The sequence below is a fragment of the Macrotis lagotis genome, chromosome 7, assembly GCF_037893015.1.
Source record: "Macrotis lagotis isolate mMagLag1 chromosome 7, bilby.v1.9.chrom.fasta, whole genome shotgun sequence".
Classification (NCBI taxonomy): Eukaryota; Metazoa; Chordata; class Mammalia; order Peramelemorphia; family Peramelidae; genus Macrotis; species Macrotis lagotis.
The window spans coordinates 213,969,625-213,991,309 of NC_133664.1; the positions used below are offsets into that span (position 1 = coordinate 213,969,625).

Sequence of the window (21,685 nt, forward strand, 5' to 3'; positions counted from 1 at the left end):
ACAAATGTTTTTTTATACATTAATAAAATATTCTTGTTTAAGAGTAAACAAAATACCCCCTCTCCCCAAAAAATATAGACTTGCTTGAGTGATAAAGTAAAGGGGAGAGAAAAAATTAAAAAGAAAATTAAAAAAATAGTAATAATTGTAGGTTTGGCCAGGTGGCGCAGTGGACGGAGCACCAGCCCTAGAGCCAGGAGCACATGAGTCCATATTCAACCCTGTACACCCAACAATTACCCCGCTGTGTGACATGCAAGCCACCGCAACCCCACTGCCCTGCAAAAACGAAAAAAAAAAAGACCCCAAATAAAATAAAATAGTAATAATAGTAGGGGTGTCTGGGTTGCGGACAGAGCACGGGCTCTTGAGCCAGGAGCACCCAAGTCCGAATCCGGCCTCAGACACCCAATCACCCTGCTATGCAGCCCCAGGCAGGCCACCCAGCCCCCTTTGTCCTGCAGCCCCCAAAATAATAATAATAATAATAATAATAATAATAATAATAATAATAATAGTGCTTCAGTCTGTGTTCCAACACCACCAGCTCTGTTGCGGGTGGATCACATTCTTTATAAGTCCATCACAAAAGTTACTTCCATATTTTTCCACCGTTGCCATTGATGATCACATCTCCCTCCATTCATACTGCTCTACTACCATGTACTATATTTTCTCTCTTCTTTCAATCTGACTCTGCTGTAGGGTAGCTGAATGGTGCAGCAGACAGATCGCTGGCCCTGGAGCCAAGAGCCCTCGAGCCCACATACCACCCCTTAGGCCCAGCATCCACCTGGCCCTATGGACCTGGACAGGCCATCCAATCTCAGCCCCTTGCAAGAAGTAAAAAAGAAAATGTGTTATATCTGACTACTCTCCCCCCATGGTCCACCCCCCCCCCCCAGCTCCTCCTTACTCCAGATGTCTATACCCCATTGAGTATATATGCTGTTTCCTCTCCTAGTCACCTCTGATGAGAGCGAAGTTTCCCTCATTCCCCCTTGCCTTCCGCCCCTTCCATATCATTGGAATAGCTCATTATAATAAAGAAAAATCTTATTATATGAAATATCTTGGCCTATTCCCCCTCTCCTTTTTCTTTCTCCCATTACATTTCCCTTTTTTTTTCTATTGACTCCATTTTTTACACCATATTTTATCTTCGAATTCAGCTTTCTCCTGTGCTTCAACTATAAAAGCTCCCTCTACCTGCTCTATTAACTGAGAAGGTTCATATGAGTATTATCAGTGTCATTTTTCTGTATAGGAATACATGCAGTTCATCATTAAGTCCCTCATATTTTCCCCTTCTCCAATCTCCATGCTTCACCTGAGTCCTGTATCTGAAGATCAAACCTTCTGTTCAGCTCTGGCCATTCCAACAGGAACATTTGAAATTCCCCTGGTTCATTGAAAGTCCATCTTTTTCCCTGGGAGAGGACATTCAGCCTTGCTGGGTAGTTCATTCTTAGCTGCATTCTAAGCTCTTTGGCCTTCTGGTATATTATATTCTAAGCCCTACGAGCTTCCAGTGTAGTTGCTGCTAAGTCCTGTGTGATCCTGACTGCAGCTCCACGATATTTGAACTGTGTCCTTCTGGCTGCTTGTAATATTTTCTCTTTGACTTGGGAGTTCTGGAACTTGGCTATAATATTCCTGGGGGTTGGTTTTTTGGGATCTCTTTCTCGGGGGGATCGGTGGATTCTCTCCATTTCTATTTTGCCCTCTGCTTCTAGAATATCAGGGCAATTTTCCTGTAGTAATTCTTTGAAAATGATGTCAAGGCTCTTTTCCTGATCATGACTTTCAGGTATTCCAGTAATTTTTAAATTATCTTTCCTAAGTCTGTTTTCCATATCAGTTTTTTCAATGAGATGTTTCTCATTTCTTCTAATTTTTCATTTTTTTGGTTTCGAAGTATTGATTCCTGATTTCTGGTAAATTCATCAATCTCCCTGAATTCTATTTTTTGTCTGAAGGATTTGTTCTCCTCAGAGTTTTCTTATCTCTTTTTCCATCTGGCCAATTTTGCTTTTTAAAGCATTCTTCTCCTCAATAACTTTTTTGAACTGTTTTATCCGTTTGACCTAAGCTGGTTTTTAGCATGCTATTTTCTTCAGTATTTTGGGGGATTTCCTTGACTAAGCTGCTGACTTCATTTTCATGTTTTTCCTGCATCTCTCTCATTTCTTTTCCCAGTTTTTCTTCTAACTCCTTCATTTGATTTTCAAAGTCTTTTTTGAACTCTGTCATAGCCTGAGCCCAATTTCTGTTTTTCTTGGAGTCTTTAGATGCAGGAGCTTGTGCTTCCTCATCTTCAGACTGAGTATTTTGATCCTTCTTGGGTTCATATGCAAAATATTTCTCAATGGTGTTCCTCTTGTTTCTCTGCTTGCTCATTTTCCCAGCCTGAGCCTGGTTTTGGGGTGCTTCCTGAGCTTTTGGGACACTCCCACAAGGGTCTCAGTGTGTGAGGCTCCGTCCTCCCTCCTGGTCTGTGAATGACCATATGCGCCCTGCCTCTGCCACATGGCTGAGGTGGGGGGAGGCCCTGCTGTTGTATGGTGGGGTCTAGACTGCGATCAGGATCTGAATGTGGGCAGAGCCCCAGAGTCCTGTTCCAGGGGCAGAGGACAGAGCTTGGTAGTCTCTCTCCCTTAACTCCCCTCCCTAGGTTCAATGGGCTCATTCCCTGGGGGCTCCTGCTTATGGACTCCCACCTGCTTCTCTTGCTGGATCTGCACTGCCACAAGACCAAGTTGCTTGCTCTGTGCTCTGAGGGCTGGGTTTCAAGTGCTTGCTCTGGCAGAGGTCCCCCCCCCCCCCATTTTTCTGCCACTTTGTGTCTGGTGCTCCCTGGGGCATAGCTCAGGAGATTCCGCCCCTGCTGTTAGGGGCTGCCTCTGGGAGGCTGAAGTTCTTTTGCTCTGATGGGCTGCCCCTCCAACTCTGGGGAACAGATCTTTTCTGTTCTTTTCCAGGTTACCTTGAGTAGGACAACTGCCTCACTGGGTCCTTTTGTGGGTTCTGTCTCTTGAAAATTTAGAGTCCTTAGTTTATGAGTTTTATGAGAGAGTGCCTAAGACATGATCCATTCTTGTTGCCATCTTGGCCCCTTTACCTATATTGCTTTTTAAGAAGATTCTTTAAGATATCTTTCTATCTAATATTGAACAGAATGACTAGAATATTTAAAAAGTAGTATAAAAACTTCTATTTTTTTGTTTGTTTTTATGGTTTTTTTTTTTTGCAAGGCAAATGGAGTTAAGTGGCTTGCCCAAGGCCATACAGCTAGGTAATTGTTAAGTGTATGAGATCAGATTTGAACCCAGGTACTCCTGCCTCCAGGGCCAGTGCTTTATCCACTGGGCCACCTATCCACACCCCAAAACTTTAATTTTTGCAAAGCTTTTCTTTTAAAATGTTTATTTTGTTAATTTTAGAAATTTGAAAATTGATACTTATACATTTTGTGAGAATTACAGTAATAAAGTTTACTTGTAAATATTGTAAAGAGAAGTAACCTACACAATTATTTAGGGAAATGAAAATTCAGTTTTTACTTCATTGTCCTTTCATTGTTGTCTTTATGAATAGTATGACTTTATGTTAGAGATCTATTTAACCAATTTTGGTTTAAATCACTTATGTGATCTAAGGCACAAATTGGAAATTAATGTTGTTTTTTTTTGGTTATTGAAAATATTCATCTGGATTTACATAATACTTTTAACTAAATGTTCTTTACTTGCTAAAGAAAAGTCTTCAATTTTTATATATTTTCTCACCTTTTGGTTGTTTGCTTAGAACTATATCCCATTCCATCTTCACTGTACTTCATATTCAGCACATAGTGCTGTAGCCTTTCACTCTTTGTAAAGCTGAATTAAATCCATCCTTTCCATGGTGCTATGTTAGGATTTTTTCTGTAACTCAGCTGCCATTTACCTGAAGAACATGGTGACGCAGTACTGGCCAGATCGAGAACCCCCACCGGGAGAAGCCATATTTCCATTCAACATTCATGAAAATGATCGACAGCAGATTCGAGATAACATTGTGGAAGGAATAATTCGATCTCCAGATTTAGTGAGGTACATTATACTATCTGTGTTTACATCAATAAGAGGCATAAAATATTTGGTTTATATGGGGGGAAATTCAGTTAAAATTATTATAATTTTTGGTTTTCAAAGGGAACAATGCAATGAAAAAGGACTCATTTTTTTAACTGCTTTCTTATTTATCAAGTAATCTATTTTTTGTATTTTTTTGTAGACAGAATTTTACTTCTTAAAATTTTTTTTTATTTTTTAGTTAAGGCAAAAGACTTTTTGATTAAATAAAAATCATTGAAATTCCAAATATAGAAATGATTTTGCTTTAGTTGATCTCACATAACTTTTTGTACCATTCAATTTTTTATCTTACTTTTTTCTTTTATCTTTTCCATTACTGGTAAATTTACTCCTAGGGCATTCAACCTGTCATTTCACTTTGTGTGTGTGTGTGTGTGTGTGTGTGTGTGTGTGTGTGTGTGTGTGTGTGTATGTGTGTGTGCGCTAAGCACTATGGATAGAAATTGTAAAAATTATAAAAAACAAAGATGCCTGTTTGCAATCTAAGGGGAAGTCATAAAAAGACAAAAAAAAAAAACAGCTGAAAAATGAGAGAGGTAAGAGATACCAGGTCTGAAGAAGTCCAAAGGGAATAAATACAGTTTGATGAGAAATGTTATATTTGCGGGTTTGTCTGTCCTCTGTTTAGGTAGAGCTTGCATCTGTACTGTCCAGTCAGAGATACTGATTGAATCTGATGGTGAGATTTCCAAATTTCACAAGATGGTGAAATTTCCAAAGTATTACTGGGAATAGAGTGGAAAAGGCTAAGAAATGAGAGCTAAAATTAATATTATAGGAAAAACTGTTGCAAACTATCTAGAATTAAGACTTTACCTTAATCCTGAGAAGTACTTCCAGGTAGAAAACTTGCTTTTAAAATGAAGCATAATCAGAGAAAAGGAATGAAGGAAGAGATATGAATAGGAGAATATAGAGAAGGAGACTAGGAAAGAAATAGAGACTATAAATTAGGTAGTGGTAAACTTTTATCTTAAGTACCATGAATTGTTTACCTTTATTGTAGCATAAAGTTTAACTTTACTTTTTTTTTTTTGCTGATATCTCCCAGAAGTAATCCATGATCTCAAAACATCTGAGATAATGATATGAGTTTATATATACAGATATAGTTTGTTTGACAGAGAACTTTGCTTAGCAAATTAAGATGAGAAATATTAAGAGGTTGCAGAATGGAGGAGTTAATAGTAGTAGTAGTAAAACAAATTGGAACATAAATGTAACTGATTTGATGAGAGATAATGGGATTAGGGGAATAGACACTATAATGTTGTTTGGAAGTGCTTTTGACACTTACTAGTTTTGTATTATTTTGTATCTCTGATCTGTTACCCTCTCAAACCTGTTTTTGTTGTTGTTTAATCATTTTTGTCATGTCTGCCTCTTCTTGACCCTATTTAGTGTTTTCTTTGCAAAGATACTGTAGAGATTTGCCATTTCCTTCTCCAGTGTATTTTGCAGATGATGAAACAAGCAAAGAGAGTACTTGCTCAGGATAACAGAGCTACTAAGTATCTGAGGCTAGTTTTAAAATAAAGATGATGACTTTGTTTTGACTTTAGACCTGGCACTCTTTTCAGTGTGCCAACTTAGCTGTCCCTTAGAAAAATATGTTCTAACTCATTTTCAGAATAGCATAATATTTTCAGATGGAAAGGTCCTTAGCATAATACCCAAACAGGTTAAGTAACCTGTACCAGGTCACATAGGCAAAAAGTAATAGATTTGGGATTCAAATCCAGGTCCCCAACTCCAAATCCAGTGATCCCCCCCCCCCCCCAATAATACCATATTCCCCTTTCAAGGTATCAAGGTGGTGTAATGTTGATAGAGTAGACGGAGTTAGAAAGACCTGAATTGAATTGTATCTCTGATCTTTAGTAGTTTTATGTCACTAAGCCTTCTGGCCTTAGTTTCCCCATCTGTAAAATGATCAGATCAATGAGATACATGAAGTGCTTAAGAAAAACTTAAAATTGTGATATAAAATATTAGTTATTAATTTTGAACAATGTTGTAGAAGAGTTTTCCGAGTTGGTGACACTAAGGGATTTTGAATGGAACCTAATCAAGCTACTATTTTATGTAAATGTTCTTTCCTTTCAAAGGTAAGCATGTAAGTATATATTTGATCAATACTGATTACTTATAGAGGCGAAATTTTTTTCCCTTACTCCTTTTATATATTCTCATGTATTTTATCTTAAGAAAATGATTATTGACGTCCATTTTGACTTTAAACAATTATAAACCTCCTCATTTGTAGCTTTATTTTAATGAGATTTCCAATATATTCCCTTATTTTGAGATTTTTTGAGATTTGCCTTAAAAACCTTTTTTCTTGGGGGTGGCTAACTGGTGCAGTGGATAGAGCACTAGCCCTGGAGTCAGGAGTACCTGAGTTCAAATCTGGTCTCAGACACTTAATAATTACCTAGCTGTGTGGCCTTGGGCAAGCCACTTAAATCCATTTGCCTTGCAAAAAAAAACAACACCTTAAAAAAAACTTTTTTCTTATCCACCGTTGTTTAAAAACTGCCAAAACACTTATTTTCAATATTTAAAACAGAAATTTTTTCTTGTAGATTTTTTTATTACAATTTTGCAAGGTGTACAATAGGTGCAACACAATAGGCATATAACCTAAGATGTACCAATCTATAGTTTCTGGATGATAAGAAGTCCTAATATATGTTGCTTTCTGTTATTTGTACTACTTCCTAGGCTTTCCTTAGGTTAAATTTGTTTAGAGCAAGCTATTTAATATTAGAGTTGCCTTAGATCTTGCCATTCATATCACAGTTATTATACTTAGATACATAACATAGGGAGAAATGAGTGGTATTTTGTTATTGCTCCATGTAATATTATTTGTTAGAATTTTTATGCTTTATACATTGTCAAATAAATTCTTAGGGCACAGGGATAGCTTAAAGTGCTTTTTACTTGGAAATTGCTTCCTGTAAATGATGCTCATTTTCAACAAGTCATGTTGTTGAGGCTTTTTTAAAGTATTCTTTTTGTTCACTCCAGTTGTATATCTTTAGAAAAGGCATATATGTAGAAACTTCAATGCTGTCTTTATGTAAAACAAAAGACATTCTGAAAAATGACAAATAAAACTCAATTTGTGGTGGTTTGTTTTTTTTACAATTGTTTTTGTTGTTTACCTCCTAGGGTCCAGTTAACAATGTGTCTCCGTGCCATCATTAAACATGATTTTCCGGGTCACTGGACTGCGGTGGTAGACAAGATAGGCTATTACTTACAATCACAAAGCAGTGGGAGCTGGCTTGGCAGTTTATTATGTCTATATCAACTTGTGAAGACATATGAGTAAGTGGAGATTTCTCAGTAGAATATTTACAGGGATGTGATAAACTGATGTTTAAAGAATATTGAATAAGAGTTCTTAGCAAGGTGAGTTTTATAATTTTTCTCTAGATAAGTTCATTCCTCTGTGTAAGTGAATTTAAATTTAAATTCCCTTAAATAAAAATAAAATTAAGAAGAGATTGTCTAGTCAGGATGAATAATCTTTATCCTTAATTCCTTTTTTTGAGAATGGGGGCGGGGTAAAGATAGAGATTAGATTTAGGCTTGTGTTTCCATTAATTTAGGGAACTTTCAGTTGAAGAAATTCTGGAAGAATGTCTAGACTGTAAAGTACTAACTGTGGCCCAGGGTGTGTCACAGTTGATACTTGAACTAGATTTTCATGGCTTTGAGACTAGCTTTCTGACTGCTGTGCCACAATGTCTTTCAAACCTTTTTATTGGTATTAATGAAATCATGTCAATGCAACAAGATATACACATTGCAAAAATGAGTAGACGAGTGCAGAAAATTAGCAAGTTTGTCAATGCTATCTCATTTAATAAATAAATAAATCATCCTTAAAATTGAGAGCATTTTTCACATTTTAAGTCTCTAAGTTTATAAATAAAATGACTAGGTAGTATAATGGGGAAATGGGATTTGAATTTGGAGACCTGAATTCAAATTCTACCTTTGCTATTTATTGTTTTTGTGACTTTGGGCAGATCATTTAATTTCTCTGAGCCTCAGTTACTTCATTTATAAAATAAGGATATTGGAATTGATAATCTCAGGTCCCATTAGCCTATGAGATGATATGTTGATGATTAACTTCCCTTCTTTATTTAAGTTAAAACAAGATGGGTTAGATTATATAGTAATTATTACAAAGTAAATTATTCTTAACATCATTGATTTGTATAATTTAAATACCTATTTTGTAAAAAAAAACATTTTTCTGAGTTTTTAATTATAATCTAGGTAAGAGGAAAGAATAATTTTGAATTTAACAATATTTTTGCAAAACATAAACCAAGATTTTGAATGATAATAATATAATAACTGAAGAATTAACATTTATATAACAGATACTATATGCCCGGCACTATTACAGTTATTTATAATTATTATCTCATTTTATTTTCATAGCTACTTAGGGGTTAGGGTACTTTTATTATCTTTATGTTATAGGAAAGGAAACGAGATAAACAGATTTAAGTGGCTTTCTCAGGGTCATATAACTCCTGTGTGTTTGAATCTGGATTTGAACTCAGGACTTCCTGACTTCAGTTTTGGAACTCTTATCTACTGAATGCTTTCAATGGTATTTTTGTTTTCAACAATAACAACTACACAACAATAGCTGGCATTTACGTGGTTCTTTAAGGTTTGCAAAGCACTTTATAAATATCTCTTTTTTATACTCACATTTGATTCTGTGACAGAGATGTTCTTATTATCCCCATACTACATAATGAGAAACTTGAAGTAGTCAGAGGGTAAGTAATTTGCCTAAAGTCACATTGCTAATAAGAGTCTGAGGCAGAATTTGAATTTAGATCATTCCTGACTCTAGGTCCAGTTATCTATTTGCTGTATCACCCAGCACTCTAGAAATCATGGAGAATGGAGAGGAAAGGTTGTGATGAACAATGAATGTTAATAGTCTTAGAAAATATTTAGAGATGTTGAAGTATTATTTTTCTCTTTCCTTCCTTTTATTTAAAAAAAGTCATTATATTTATCTTGGATTCTGTTTAAAATTTCTTTTATTTTTCATTCTTTCCCTTTTTGTATTCATATAGATACAAAAAATCAGAGGAAAGAGAACCTCTTATAGGAGCAATGCAAGTATTTTTGCCTCGTATTCAGCAGCAAATTATTCAGCTCCTGCCTGATCCATCCCATTATTCTGTCCTACTTCAGAAGCAGATTCTGAAAATTTTCTATGCACTTGTTCAGGTAGGACTCTTAATTCAAAGAACAATTAATTTCAAGCATGTATTAAGCACCTTGGATTTATAATTATTATTAAGCCCTAATGTTTATGCATACTTGTTAAGGGAAAATGCAAAATTTAGATATCAGTGTCTCACCTTTTGAAATCTACTGTTTAGTAGGGGATAGAATAAATTGAGAAATCCAAATGATTAATAGATTAATGATACCCTAGATAAATAAAGAAGTAATAAAAGATCACCTAGTTCAATTCAAGTTACTTGGTCCAGGGGCACTTTAAGTGACTCAGGGTGGTGGATAGAGCCCTGCCCCTGGAGTCAGGAGGACCTGAGTTCAAATGTGGCCTCAAATACTTAATTACCTAGCTGTGTGACCTTGGGCAAGTCACTTAACCCCATTGCCTTGCAAAAACAAAACCAAAAAACAAAAAAGAAACAAATTACCTGGGTCAAGGCATAATACATGCATGGATTTTTAAAAAAAATAGTATTTTATTTTTTTCCAATTACATATAAAGATCATTTTTAACATTTGTTATTTTAAATAAGATTTTTTTTCCCCATCCCATACCCCCTGCCTCATGATGGTAAACACCTAATATAGATCAGTTTTTTTTTCTAAGTTAAAGTTAATGGTCTTTGATCTTTGTTCAAACTCCACATGGTATTCTCCATTAAAGAAAGCCCTAAATTGTTCCTGATGATTGCACTGATGGAATGAGCAAGTCCATCAAGATTGATCATTGTCCCCATGTTGCTGTTAGGGTATACAATGTTTTTCTGGTTCTGCTCATCTCACTCAGCATCAGTTCTTGCAAATCCCTCCAGGCTTCCCTGAATTCCCATCCCACCTGGTTTCTAATAGAACAATAGTGTTCCATGACATACATATACCACAGTTTGCTAACTTAATTCCCAATTCTTTGCCACCACAAACAAGGCTGCTATGAATATTTTTTTACAAGTGATGTTTTTAACCTTTTTCATCATCTCTTTAGGGTTTAGACCCCAGTAATGGTATTGCTGGATCAAAGGATATGCACATTTTTGTTGCCCTTTGGGCGTAGTTCCAGACTGCTCTCCAGAAAGTTTGGATGAATTCACAGCTCCATCAACAATGTAATAGTGTCCCAGATTTCCCATAACCCTTCCAACAATGATCATTATCCTTTCTTTGACCTTGTTTTCTTCCAGATGAATTTTGTTACTTTTTTTATCTCTATAAAATATTTGATTAATGTGGCACTGAATAAATATATTAGTTTAAAAATTTTTATTTAATTGGCTTTGTCTACCCATGAATTAGTTGTTGATATATGACTTTTGTAATTGTGTTCATGTATGGTTTTGTCTTGTAGGTAGACTATCAAAAATTTTAATTTATCTACAGTTATTTTAACTGAAATTTCTCTAAAAATCTCTTGACTGCTGGTCTTTGTTTATTTGATATCCTGCAACTTTATTAAAGTTGCTAATTTTTTCAAGAAGTTTTTAAATTGATTCTCTAGGATTCTTTTAAGTATGTCATCATATCATCTGCAAAAGTGATTGGTTGGATTTCTTATTGTCAATTCTAATTCCTTCATTTTCTTTTTCTTATCTTATTTCTATAGTTAACATTTCTAGTAAACATTGAATAATAGTGGTGATTATAGGCATTCTTATTTCACCCTTGGTCTTATTTGGTTGTCTACCTTATCCCCATTACAGATACTAGTTATCATTTTAAGGAAAGCTCTTATTTATTTCTATTCTTTCTGGTGTTTTAAATAGGAATAGGTGTTGTGTTTTGTCAAACTTTTTTTTCCATCTGTTGAGATAATGGTATAGTTTCTGTTGGTTTTGTTATTGATATGGTCAATTTACTGGTGATTTTCGTAATACTGAACCAACTTTGCATTTCTAGTATAAATTCCACCTGATTATAGATTATTATCCTGGTGATAAATTGCTAGCATTTTATTTAAAATTTTTCTATTGATATTTAATAAGGAAATTGGTCTATATTTTTTTTTAAGGTTTTTGCAAGGCAAATGGGGTTAAGTGGCTTGCCCAAGGCCACACAGCTAGGTAATTATTAAGTGTCTGAGACTGGATTTGAACCCAGGTATTCTGACTCTAAGGCTGGTGCTTTATCCACTATGCCACCTAGCTGCCCCATGGTTTATATTTTTCTTGATTTATTTTGATTCTTCCTGGTTCTTGTGTCAGTATTATATTTGTGTCATAAAAGGAATTTGGCAGGACTTCTCCTATTTTTCCATATTATGTATATAGTATAGAGAATTAATTCTTTTTTTTTAGGTTTTTTTTTTTTTTTGGTTTTTGCAAGGCAAAAGGGGGTTAAGTGGCTTGCCCAAGGCCACACAGCTAGGTAATTATTAAGTGTCTGAGCCCGGATTTGAACCCAGGTACTCCTGATTCCAGGGCTGGTGCATTATCTACTGTGTCACCTAGCTGCCCCAGAATTAATTTTTTAAATGTTTGAATTCACTTGTAAATTCATTTGGCCTTGGAGATTTTATCCCTTAGGGAATTCATTATGCCTTGTTAAATTACTTTTTCTAATCTATAGAGTTATATATTTTATTTCCTCTTCCTCTAATCTGGGCAATTTATATTTTTTGTTATTATTCATCCTTTTCATTTAGAATGTCAGATTTATTGGCAAACAGTTGACCAAATTAGAGCTTAATTAATGCTTTAATTTTTGTCTTCATTAATGGTGAATTTATGCTTTTCATTTTCTATACTTGTAATCTGTTTTTTTCTTTTTTTAAAAAAAATCAATTTATTGAAACATCTATTTTTGGTTTCTTTTATAAAACCAGTTTTTGTTTTATTTATTAGTTTAATAGTTTTCTTTCAATTTTATTAATCTCTGATTTTCAAAATTTTTAATACTGTATTATTGGTCATTTTTAATTTGCTTTCCCTCCCAGCTTATAGTTGTCTTTCCAACTCATTGATTTCATCTTTTTCTATTTGATTGATGTAAGTAAGCATTTAGAGATATAAAACTTTCCTTAAGTACTGTTTTGGTTGCATCCCATAAAGTTTGGTATGTGGTCTGGTTATCATTATTCTCTTTGAAATTTTGATTGTTTCTATGATTTGTTGTTAGACATACATTTTTTTAGGACTAGATTATTTGGTTTCTCATTATTGTTTAATCTATCTTTCTTTCTTTTTTTGCAAGGCAAAATGGTGCTTTAGCCACTAAGCCACCTAGCTGCCCCTTAATCTATCTTTCTATGACCTATTGTTTCATATAAGTTTTGTTGCGTCATGATCTAAAAGGGATGTATTTACTATTTCTGCCTTTTTTTTCATTTGAATGTATGGTTTTTTTTGGCCTTGATACATGATCTTTTTTGGGGGTTGGTGTTATGTTCCTCTAAGAAAAAATTATATTCCTTTCCATCTTCATTCAGTTTTCTCTAGAGGTCTATAATATTTTACCTTTTCCAAAATACTGTTCACCTCCTTTGCTTTTTTTATTTTGTGATTAGATTTATCTAGTTCTGGGAAGGGAAAGATGAGGTATCCTAGTAGTTTCTCTTGTAACTTAATTTCTCCTTTAGAAATTTGTATGCTATAACATTTGGTATTCTTATATTTAACAATGATATTCATTGTCTGTATAGTATCTTTTACTAAGATAAAATTTCCTTCCTTGACACTTTTAACTTGATCTGTTTTAACTTTTACTTTGTCCAAGATAATGAGTGTTACTCCTGTGTTTTTAACTTCAGCTGAAGTATAATATATTTTACTCCCTGTGTAAGTCTCTCTATTTCAGGTATTTCTTATAAAAAACAAATTATAGGATTCTGGCTTTTAATCTACTCTGTTATCTGCTTCCATTTTATTTATTTATTCACACTCATAATTATGATTACTAAGTATAACAATCCTTCCATCCTATTTTTGCCGTTTATGCCTTTCTCTCTCTCTCTCTCTCTCACATAGACTTTTTCTCTCCCTCTCCCATCCACTCTGTTTGTCTGTCTTTGTCTGTCTGTCTGTCTGTCTGTCTGTCTGTCTGTTTGTGTGTGTGTGTGTGTGTGTGTGTGTGTGTGTGTGTCTGTCTGCAGATCCCCTCCCCCCTCTTTTCTTTTCCTTTTTCTCTCCTATTTCCCCTAAAGGGAAGGAGATATTTCTTGTATTTGAAGATCAAATTTTTTTTTTTAGCTCTGGTCTCTTCATTAAGGAAATTTGAAAGTTTCATTGAATGTCCATTTCTTTCTCTGAAAGATTAGGCTCACTTTTGCTAGGTAGTTGTAACCAAATTCCTTTGCCTTTCAGAATATCATATTCCAAGCCTTTGAATTTTTTTTGTATGCGTGTGACCTAACTGCCCCCTACCCTTCAATTTTTTTTAATATAGAAACTTTTAAGTGTTATGTAATATTGACAGCGACTCTTTAATACTTGAATTCTTTCTGATTGCTTTGCAGTATTTCTCTTTGAGCTGATTGTTCTAGAATTTGGCTTCAGTATTACTTGGAATTTTCAATTTGGGATCTCTTATTAGTATTTGAGGTCAGTTTGGTACAAGGTCTTTAGTAAACTACTTCAAGGAGCTTTGTTTGACCCTGTAAATTTTTTTTTAGGTTTTTTTTTTTTGCAAAGCAAACGGGGTTAAGTGGCTTGCCTAAGGCCACACACCTAGGTAATTATTAAGTGTCTGAGTCTGGATTTGAACCCAGGTCCTCCTGACTCCAGGGCCGGTGCTTTATCCACTGCGCCACCTAGTCGCCCCTTGACCCTGTAATTTTTTTTTTTGCAAGGTAAAACTGCTTTATTGATTGCAGTTAGTACAGCTCAATAAATATTGATCCCCCAAAATGAACTCAGCTATTTGTCACATATTGTTCCCTGGAAGGTTGCATGAAATTTAATCAACTGATTCCAATGGAGGCAAACTTGAGTCAATTCTGTTTCTTGGGAAATGAAGCCATGCCAAACTGATAAAGGGCATAAACTGTTCCAACAACTGAAAACAGCATGGTGGCTCTATATAGTAGGGGCATCTCCTGTTCCACCTTTTAGATGCACTGGAATGCTATCATCTTCCTGGAATAACTTTTGGTTTTCTGGAACTTTGTTTTTAAACTGCCTGACTGGGGCAACATTTTTTTATGGTCCTGGAGGGAACATGGCGAAGAGCCAGCAAGTTCCACAGCATTTTGGCAACTAGAGTTCCCCACCAACTGCGACAACTAGACTCTGGGCAAGGACAAGCTGACCCTGTAATTTTAACATAGTTTATTATAACTTAGATAATGACAAAAATGGAATGCTAATCAAATATATTAATAGCTGACCCTTCTGAATGATAATCAAGGAAAAGATTTTCATGCACAGTAACCTAGTGACAATTTCAAGCTGTTAGTGATCTTATAAAATCTGACCAGTCACTTCCCTCTTATCTCCCAATCAGTATACTCCAGTGACTTCCTATTACCTCCTGGTACATAATCCTTTTTGATATTTAAAGTTACTGACTTTCCTCCTTCTCTTTTGATGCTTTTTAACCAGAATTTCCCTCCTTGAATGTCTTTTTGTACTTTCTTTTGCTTTGTTCTTAAATTTATATTCTATATTGTATTATTCTTCTATAAATTATAATTATGTGAAATGTTTGAGAGAAATCTGGCTTTTCCTGAGGTCATTCTGAATAGATGGATGAATAAAGCATTTATTAAATACTGTTTGCTAAACACTGGGCTGGGGTGGCTAGGTGGAGCAATGGATAGAAGACTGGCCTTGGAGTCAGGGAAGGAGTAGACCTGAGTTCAAATCTGGCCTCAGGCACTTAATAATTTAGCTGTGTGGCCTTGGGCAAGTCACTTAACCCCATTGCCTTTTAAAAACCTAAAAAATTCCCTACAACGCTGGGCTAAGCACTGGAGTATAAAAAGAAAAGAAAACAGAAACTGCTCTCTTGGAGCTGATTTTTTTTTTTTTTAATTTTCTTTTTTGTGTAAGGCAGTGGGGTTAAGTGGTTTGCCCAAAGCCATACAGCTAGGTATGGAGTGACTCCATCCACTGTGCCACCTAGTTGCCCCAAGGAGCTCATTTTTCTTTTTTTAGGTTTTTGCAAGGCAAATGGGGTTAAGTGGCTTGCCCAAGGCCACACAGCTAGGTAATTATTAAGTGTCTGAGACCAGATTTGAACCCAGGTACTCCTGACTCCAAGGCCGGTGCTTTATCCACTATGCCACCTAGCCACCCCAAGGAGCTCATTTTTGAATAGAGTAAACAGCACATATATGAAAAGTGTCAGGCGAAGAGAGAGCAGAAGATGGATGTTTTGAAGAATTTATGTTGACTGACTGATCTTTTGAATCTTGGCATAATGTTTGCATCTTAGAGATGTGTTTACTATTTGTTCTATTTGAACAGATCTATAAAACAGGAGTAAAAAATTTATTAGGCATTAAAAATGTGGAGCACATGGTACTAAAAAAACCCAATTGTCTAAATAAGACCTAATCCCTGTTTTCTTTTCTTTCTTTTTAGATTTTTGCAAGGCAAACGGGGTTAAGTGACTTGCCCAAGGCCACACAGCTAGGTAATTATTAAGTGTCTGAGACCGGATTTTGAACCCAGGTACTCCTGACTCCAGGGGCCGGTGCTTTATCCACTGTGCCACCTAGCCGCCCTATTTTGTTTATTTTCATGGGGAAAATGAAAGGAAAAGTAGTTGATCATTGGCATGGTCTTTTTCTTACATATTCTCTTTAATATTCAACCAAATTATGGGGTCAGCTAGGTGGCACAGTGGATAGATCACTGGCCCTGGAGTCAGAGGAGTACCTGAGTTCAAAACCGGCCTGAGACACTTAATAATTACCTAGCTGTGTGGCCTTGGGCAAGCTACTTAACCCCCATCTGCCTTGCAAAAATTAAAAAAAAAAGATTCAACCAAATTAGTTCACTGGCATGAACCCTGACCACCTGATAGCTTTCCTCTTCCTTACCCTATCTGGACTTGGTTAGAGAAAGAGAAGGGGGGAAAAGTGAAACTGAATAGAAAAATTTATTGTTTCAGAATTAAAATTACCAGATTTAAATATCCAGAGTGGTATGGGTCTAAATTTTTTCTCCTTAGACCATTACCCTTTTTAAAAATTTAATATAGGAAATTCCATCTAGAACAAGAAGGGAAGCCATAAGGGAAAAGATAGAATGCATATTGATATGTAAGGGTTTTTTTGTAGTGTTTGTTTTTTGGAAGACTTTCAAGGATTTGAATTAATTGTGGACATAAATGGAACTTGTCAGTGGCCTCTTTCTTTTACTGTCATTTGCACATTCTATTTTGACTGTGCATGGTTATTTAAATCATAACTGGAGAATGTCTTAAGCCAGGTGAATTGGGTTCTTTCTGTTTATGGTTTCATTCTTGACAGGTCATTTTGAACAAGTTCCAGAATATTTCTGTCGTTCTTTTAACAATCTGAGAAAAAGGCCTGTAGTTGTTTTTCAGATTTGGTGTATTTTGGGTGAAAAAGGCAGTTGCTGAGGGAAGTGTTATGTATACCTGTACCTATAACTATACTATAATGTATAAAAATAAAATGCATGTATATATATATAAACATATATATGTATATATATATATATATATATATATAAAAAACACTGCACATATAAATACAAAGTGCTTTTTACTTGGAAATTGCTTCCTGTAAATGATGCTCATTTTCAACAAGTCATGTTGTTGAGGCTTTTTTAAAGTATTCTTTTTGTTCACTCCAGTTGTATATCTTTAGAAAAGGCATATATGTAGAAACTTCAATGCTGTCTTTATGTAAAACAAAAGACATTCTGAAAAATGACAAATAAAACTCAATTTGTGGTGGTTTGTTTTTTTTACAATTGTTTTTGTTGTTTACCTCCTAGGGTCCAGTTAACAATGTGTCTCCGTGCCATCATTAAACATGATTTTCCGGGTCACTGGACTGCGGTGGTAGACAAGATAGGCTATTACTTACAATCACAAAGCAGTGGGAGCTGGCTTGGCAGTTTATTATGTTTATATCAACTTGTGAAGACATATGAGTAAGTGGAGATTTCTCAGTAGAATATTTACAGGGATGTGATAAACTGATGTTTAAAGAATATTGAATAAGAGTTCTTAGCAAGGTGAGTTTTATAATTTTTCTCTAGATAAGTTCATTCCTCTGTGTAAGTGAATTTAAATTTAAATTCCCTTAAATAAAAATAAAATTAAGAAGAGATTGTCTAGTCAGGATGAATAATCTTTATCCTTAATTCCTTTTTTTGAGAATGGGGGCGGGGTAAAGATAGAGATTAGATTTAGGCTTGTGTTTCCATTAATTTAGGGAACTTTCAGTTGAAGAAATTCTGGAAGAATGTCTAGACTGTAAAGTACTAACTGTGGCCCAGGGTGTGTCACAGTTGATACTTGAACTAGATTTTCATGGCTTTGAGACTAGCTTTCTGACTGCTGTGCCACAATGTCTTTCAAACCTTTTTATTGGTATTAATGAAATCATGTCAATGCAACAAGATATACACATTGCAAAAATGAGTAGACGAGTGCAGAAAATTAGCAAGTTTGTCAATGCTATCTCATTTAATAAATAAATAAATCATCCTTAAAATTGAGAGCATTTTTCACATTTTAAGTCTCTAAGTTTATAAATAAAATGACTAGGTAGTATAATGGGGAAATGGGATTTGAATTTGGAGACCTGAATTCAAATTCTACCTTTGCTATTTATTGTTTTTGTGACTTTGGGCAGATCATTTAATTTCTCTGAGCCTCAGTTACTTCATTTATAAAATAAGGATATTGGAATTGATAATCTCAGGTCCCATTAGCCTATGAGATGATATGTTGATGATTAACTTCCCTTCTTTATTTAAGTTAAAACAAGATGGGTTAGATTATATAGTAATTATTACAAAGTAAATTATTCTTAACATCATTGATTTGTATAATTTAAATACCTATTTTGTAAAAAAAACATTTTTCTGAGTTTTTAATTATAATCTAGGTAAGAGGAAAGAATAATTTTGAATTTAACAATATTTTTGCAAAACATAAACCAAGATTTTGAATGATAATAATATAATAACTGAAGAATTAACATTTATATAACAGATACTATATGCCCGGCACTATTACAGTTATTTATAATTATTATCTCATTTTATTTTCATAGCTACTTAGGGGTTAGGGTACTTTTATTATCTTTATGTTATAGGAAAGGAAACGAGATAAACAGATTTAAGTGGCTTTCTCAGGGTCATATAACTCCTGTGTGTTTGAATCTGGATTTGAACTCAGGACTTCCTGACTTCAGTTTTGGAACTCTTATCTACTGAATGCTTTCAATGGTATTTTTGTTTTCAACAATAACAACTACACAACAATAGCTGGCATTTACGTGGTTCTTTAAGGTTTGCAAAGCACTTTATAAATATCTCTTTTTTATACTCACATTTGATTCTGTGACAGAGATGTTCTTATTATCCCCATACTACATAATGAGAAACTTGAAGTAGTCAGAGGGTAAGTAATTTGCCTAAAGTCACATTGCTAATAAGAGTCTGAGGCAGAATTTGAATTTAGATCATTCCTGACTCTAGGTCCAGTTATCTATTTGCTGTATCACCCAGCACTCTAGAAATCATGGAGAATGGAGAGGAAAGGTTGTGATGAACAATGAATGTTAATAGTCTTAGAAAATATTTAGAGATGTTGAAGTATTATTTTTCTCTTTCCTTCCTTTTATTTAAAAAAAGTCATTATATTTATCTTGGATTCTGTTTAAAATTTCTTTTATTTTTCATTCTTTCCCTTTTTGTATTCATATAGATACAAAAAATCAGAGGAAAGAGAACCTCTTATAGGAGCAATGCAAGTATTCTTGCCTCGTATTCAGCAGCAAATTATTCAGCTCCTGCCTGATCCATCCCATTATTCTGTCCTACTTCAGAAGCAGATTCTGAAAATTTTCTATGCACTTGTTCAGGTAGGACTCTTAATTCAAAGAACAATTAATTTCAAGCATGTATTAAGCACCTTGGATTTATAATTATTATTAAGCCCTAATGTTTATGCATACTTGTTAAGGGAAAATGCAAAATTTAGATATCAGTGTCTCACCTTTTGAAATCTACTGTTTAGTAGGGGATAGAATAAATTGAGAAATCCAAATGATTAATAGATTAATGATACCCTAGATAAATAAAGAAGTAATAAAAGATCACCTAGTTCAATTCAAGTTACTTGGTCCAGGGGCACTTTAAGTGACTCAGGGTGGTGGATAGAGCCCTGCCCCTGGAGTCAGGAGGACCTGAGTTCAAATGTGGCCTCAAATACTTAATTACCTAGCTGTGTGACCTTGGGCAAGTCACTTAACCCCATTGCCTTGCAAAAACAAAACCAAAAAACAAAAAAGAAACAAATTACCTGGGTCAAGGCATAATACATGCATGGATTTTTAAAAAAAATAGTATTTTATTTTTTTCCAATTACATATAAAGATCATTTTTAACATTTGTTATTTTAAATAAGATTTTTTTTCCCCATCCCATACCCCCTGCCTCATGATGGTAAACACCTAATATAGATCAGTTTTTTTTTCTAAGTTAAAGTTAATGGTCTTTGATCTTTGTTCAAACTCCACATGGTATTCTCCATTAAAGAAAGCCCTAAATTGTTCCTGATGATTGCACTGATGGAATGAGCAAGTCCATCAAGATTGATCATTGTCCCCATGTTGCTGTTAGGGTGTACAATGTTTTTCTGGTTCTGCTCATCTCACTCAGCATCAGTTCTTGCAAATCCCTCCAGGCTTCCCTGAATTCCCATCCCACCTGGTTTCTAATAGAACAATAGTGTTCCATGACATACATATACCACAGTTTGCTAACTTAATTCCCAATTCTTTGCCACCACAAACAAGGCTGCTATGAATATTTTTTTACAAGTGATGTTTTTAACCTTTTTCATCATCTCTTTAGGGTTTAGACCCCAGTAATGGTATTGCTGGATCAAAGGATATGCACATTTTTGTTGCCCTTTGGGCGTAGTTCCAGACTGCTCTCCAGAAAGTTTGGATGAATTCACAGCTCCATCAACAATGTAATAGTGTCCCAGATTTCCCATAACCCTTCCAACAATGATCATTATCCTTTCTTTGACCTTGTTTTCTTCCAGATGAATTTTGTTACTTTTTTTATCTCTATAAAATATTTGATTAATGTGGCACTGAATAAATATATTAGTTTAAAAATTTTTATTTAATTGGCTTTGTCTACCCATGAATTAGTTGTTGATATATGACTTTTGTAATTGTGTTCATGTATGGTTTTGTCTTGTAGGTAGACTATCAAAAATTTTAATTTATCTACAGTTATTTTAACTGAAATTTCTCTAAAAATCTCTTGACTGCTGGTCTTTGTTTATTTGATATCCTGCAACTTTATTAAAGTTGCTAATTTTTTCAAGAAGTTTTTAAATTGATTCTCTAGGATTCTTTTAAGTATGTCATCATATCATCTGCAAAAGTGATTGGTTGGATTTCTTATTGTCAATTCTAATTCCTTCATTTTCTTTTTCTTATCTTATTTCTATAGTTAACATTTCTAGTAAACATTGAATAATAGTGGTGATTATAGGCATTCTTATTTCACCCTTGGTCTTATTTGGTTGTCTACCTTATCCCCATTACAGATACTAGTTATCATTTTAAGGAAAGCTCTTATTTATTTCTATTCTTTCTGGTGTTAAATAGGAATAGGTGTTGTGTTTTGTCAAACTTTTTTTTTCCATCTGTTGAGATAACGGTATAGTTTCTGTTGGTTTTGTTATTGATATGGTCAATTTACTGGTGATTTTCGTAATACTGAACCAACTTTGCATTTCTAGTATAAATTCCACCTGATTATAGATTATTATCCTGGTGATAAATTGCTAGCATTTTATTTAAAATTTTTCTATTGATATTTAATAAGGAAATTGGTCTATATATTTTTTTAAGGTTTTTGCAAGGCAAATGGGGTTAAGTGGCTTGCCCAAGGCCACACAGCTAGGTAATTATTAAGTGTCTGAGACTGGATTTGAACCCAGGTATTCCTGACTCTAAGGCTGGTGCTTTATCCACTATGCCACCTAGCTGCCCCATGGTTTATATTTTTCTTGATTTATTTTGATTCTTCCTGGTTCTTGTGTCAGTATTATATTTGTGTCATAAAAGGAATTTGGCAGGACTTCTATTTTTC

General features: G+C 34.5%; 1 protein-coding gene and 1 pseudogene across 1 annotated transcript in view; one reads left to right on the forward strand and one right to left on the reverse strand.

The window, feature by feature from the left end:
* IPO8 (importin 8) overlaps positions 1–21,685 on the forward strand; it is a 178,016-nt gene that overhangs the window by 35,304 nt on the left and 121,027 nt on the right. Inside the window, exons 3-5 of the mRNA XM_074195331.1 lie at positions 3,938–4,094; positions 7,317–7,475; positions 9,263–9,419. Coding sequence (XP_074051432.1) covers positions 3,938–4,094; positions 7,317–7,475; positions 9,263–9,419 — 473 coding nt within the window. The remainder of the gene's footprint in view (positions 1–3,937; positions 4,095–7,316; positions 7,476–9,262; positions 9,420–21,685) is intronic.
* LOC141493990 (cytochrome c oxidase subunit 7A2, mitochondrial pseudogene) lies at positions 14,265–14,657 on the reverse strand (annotated as a pseudogene).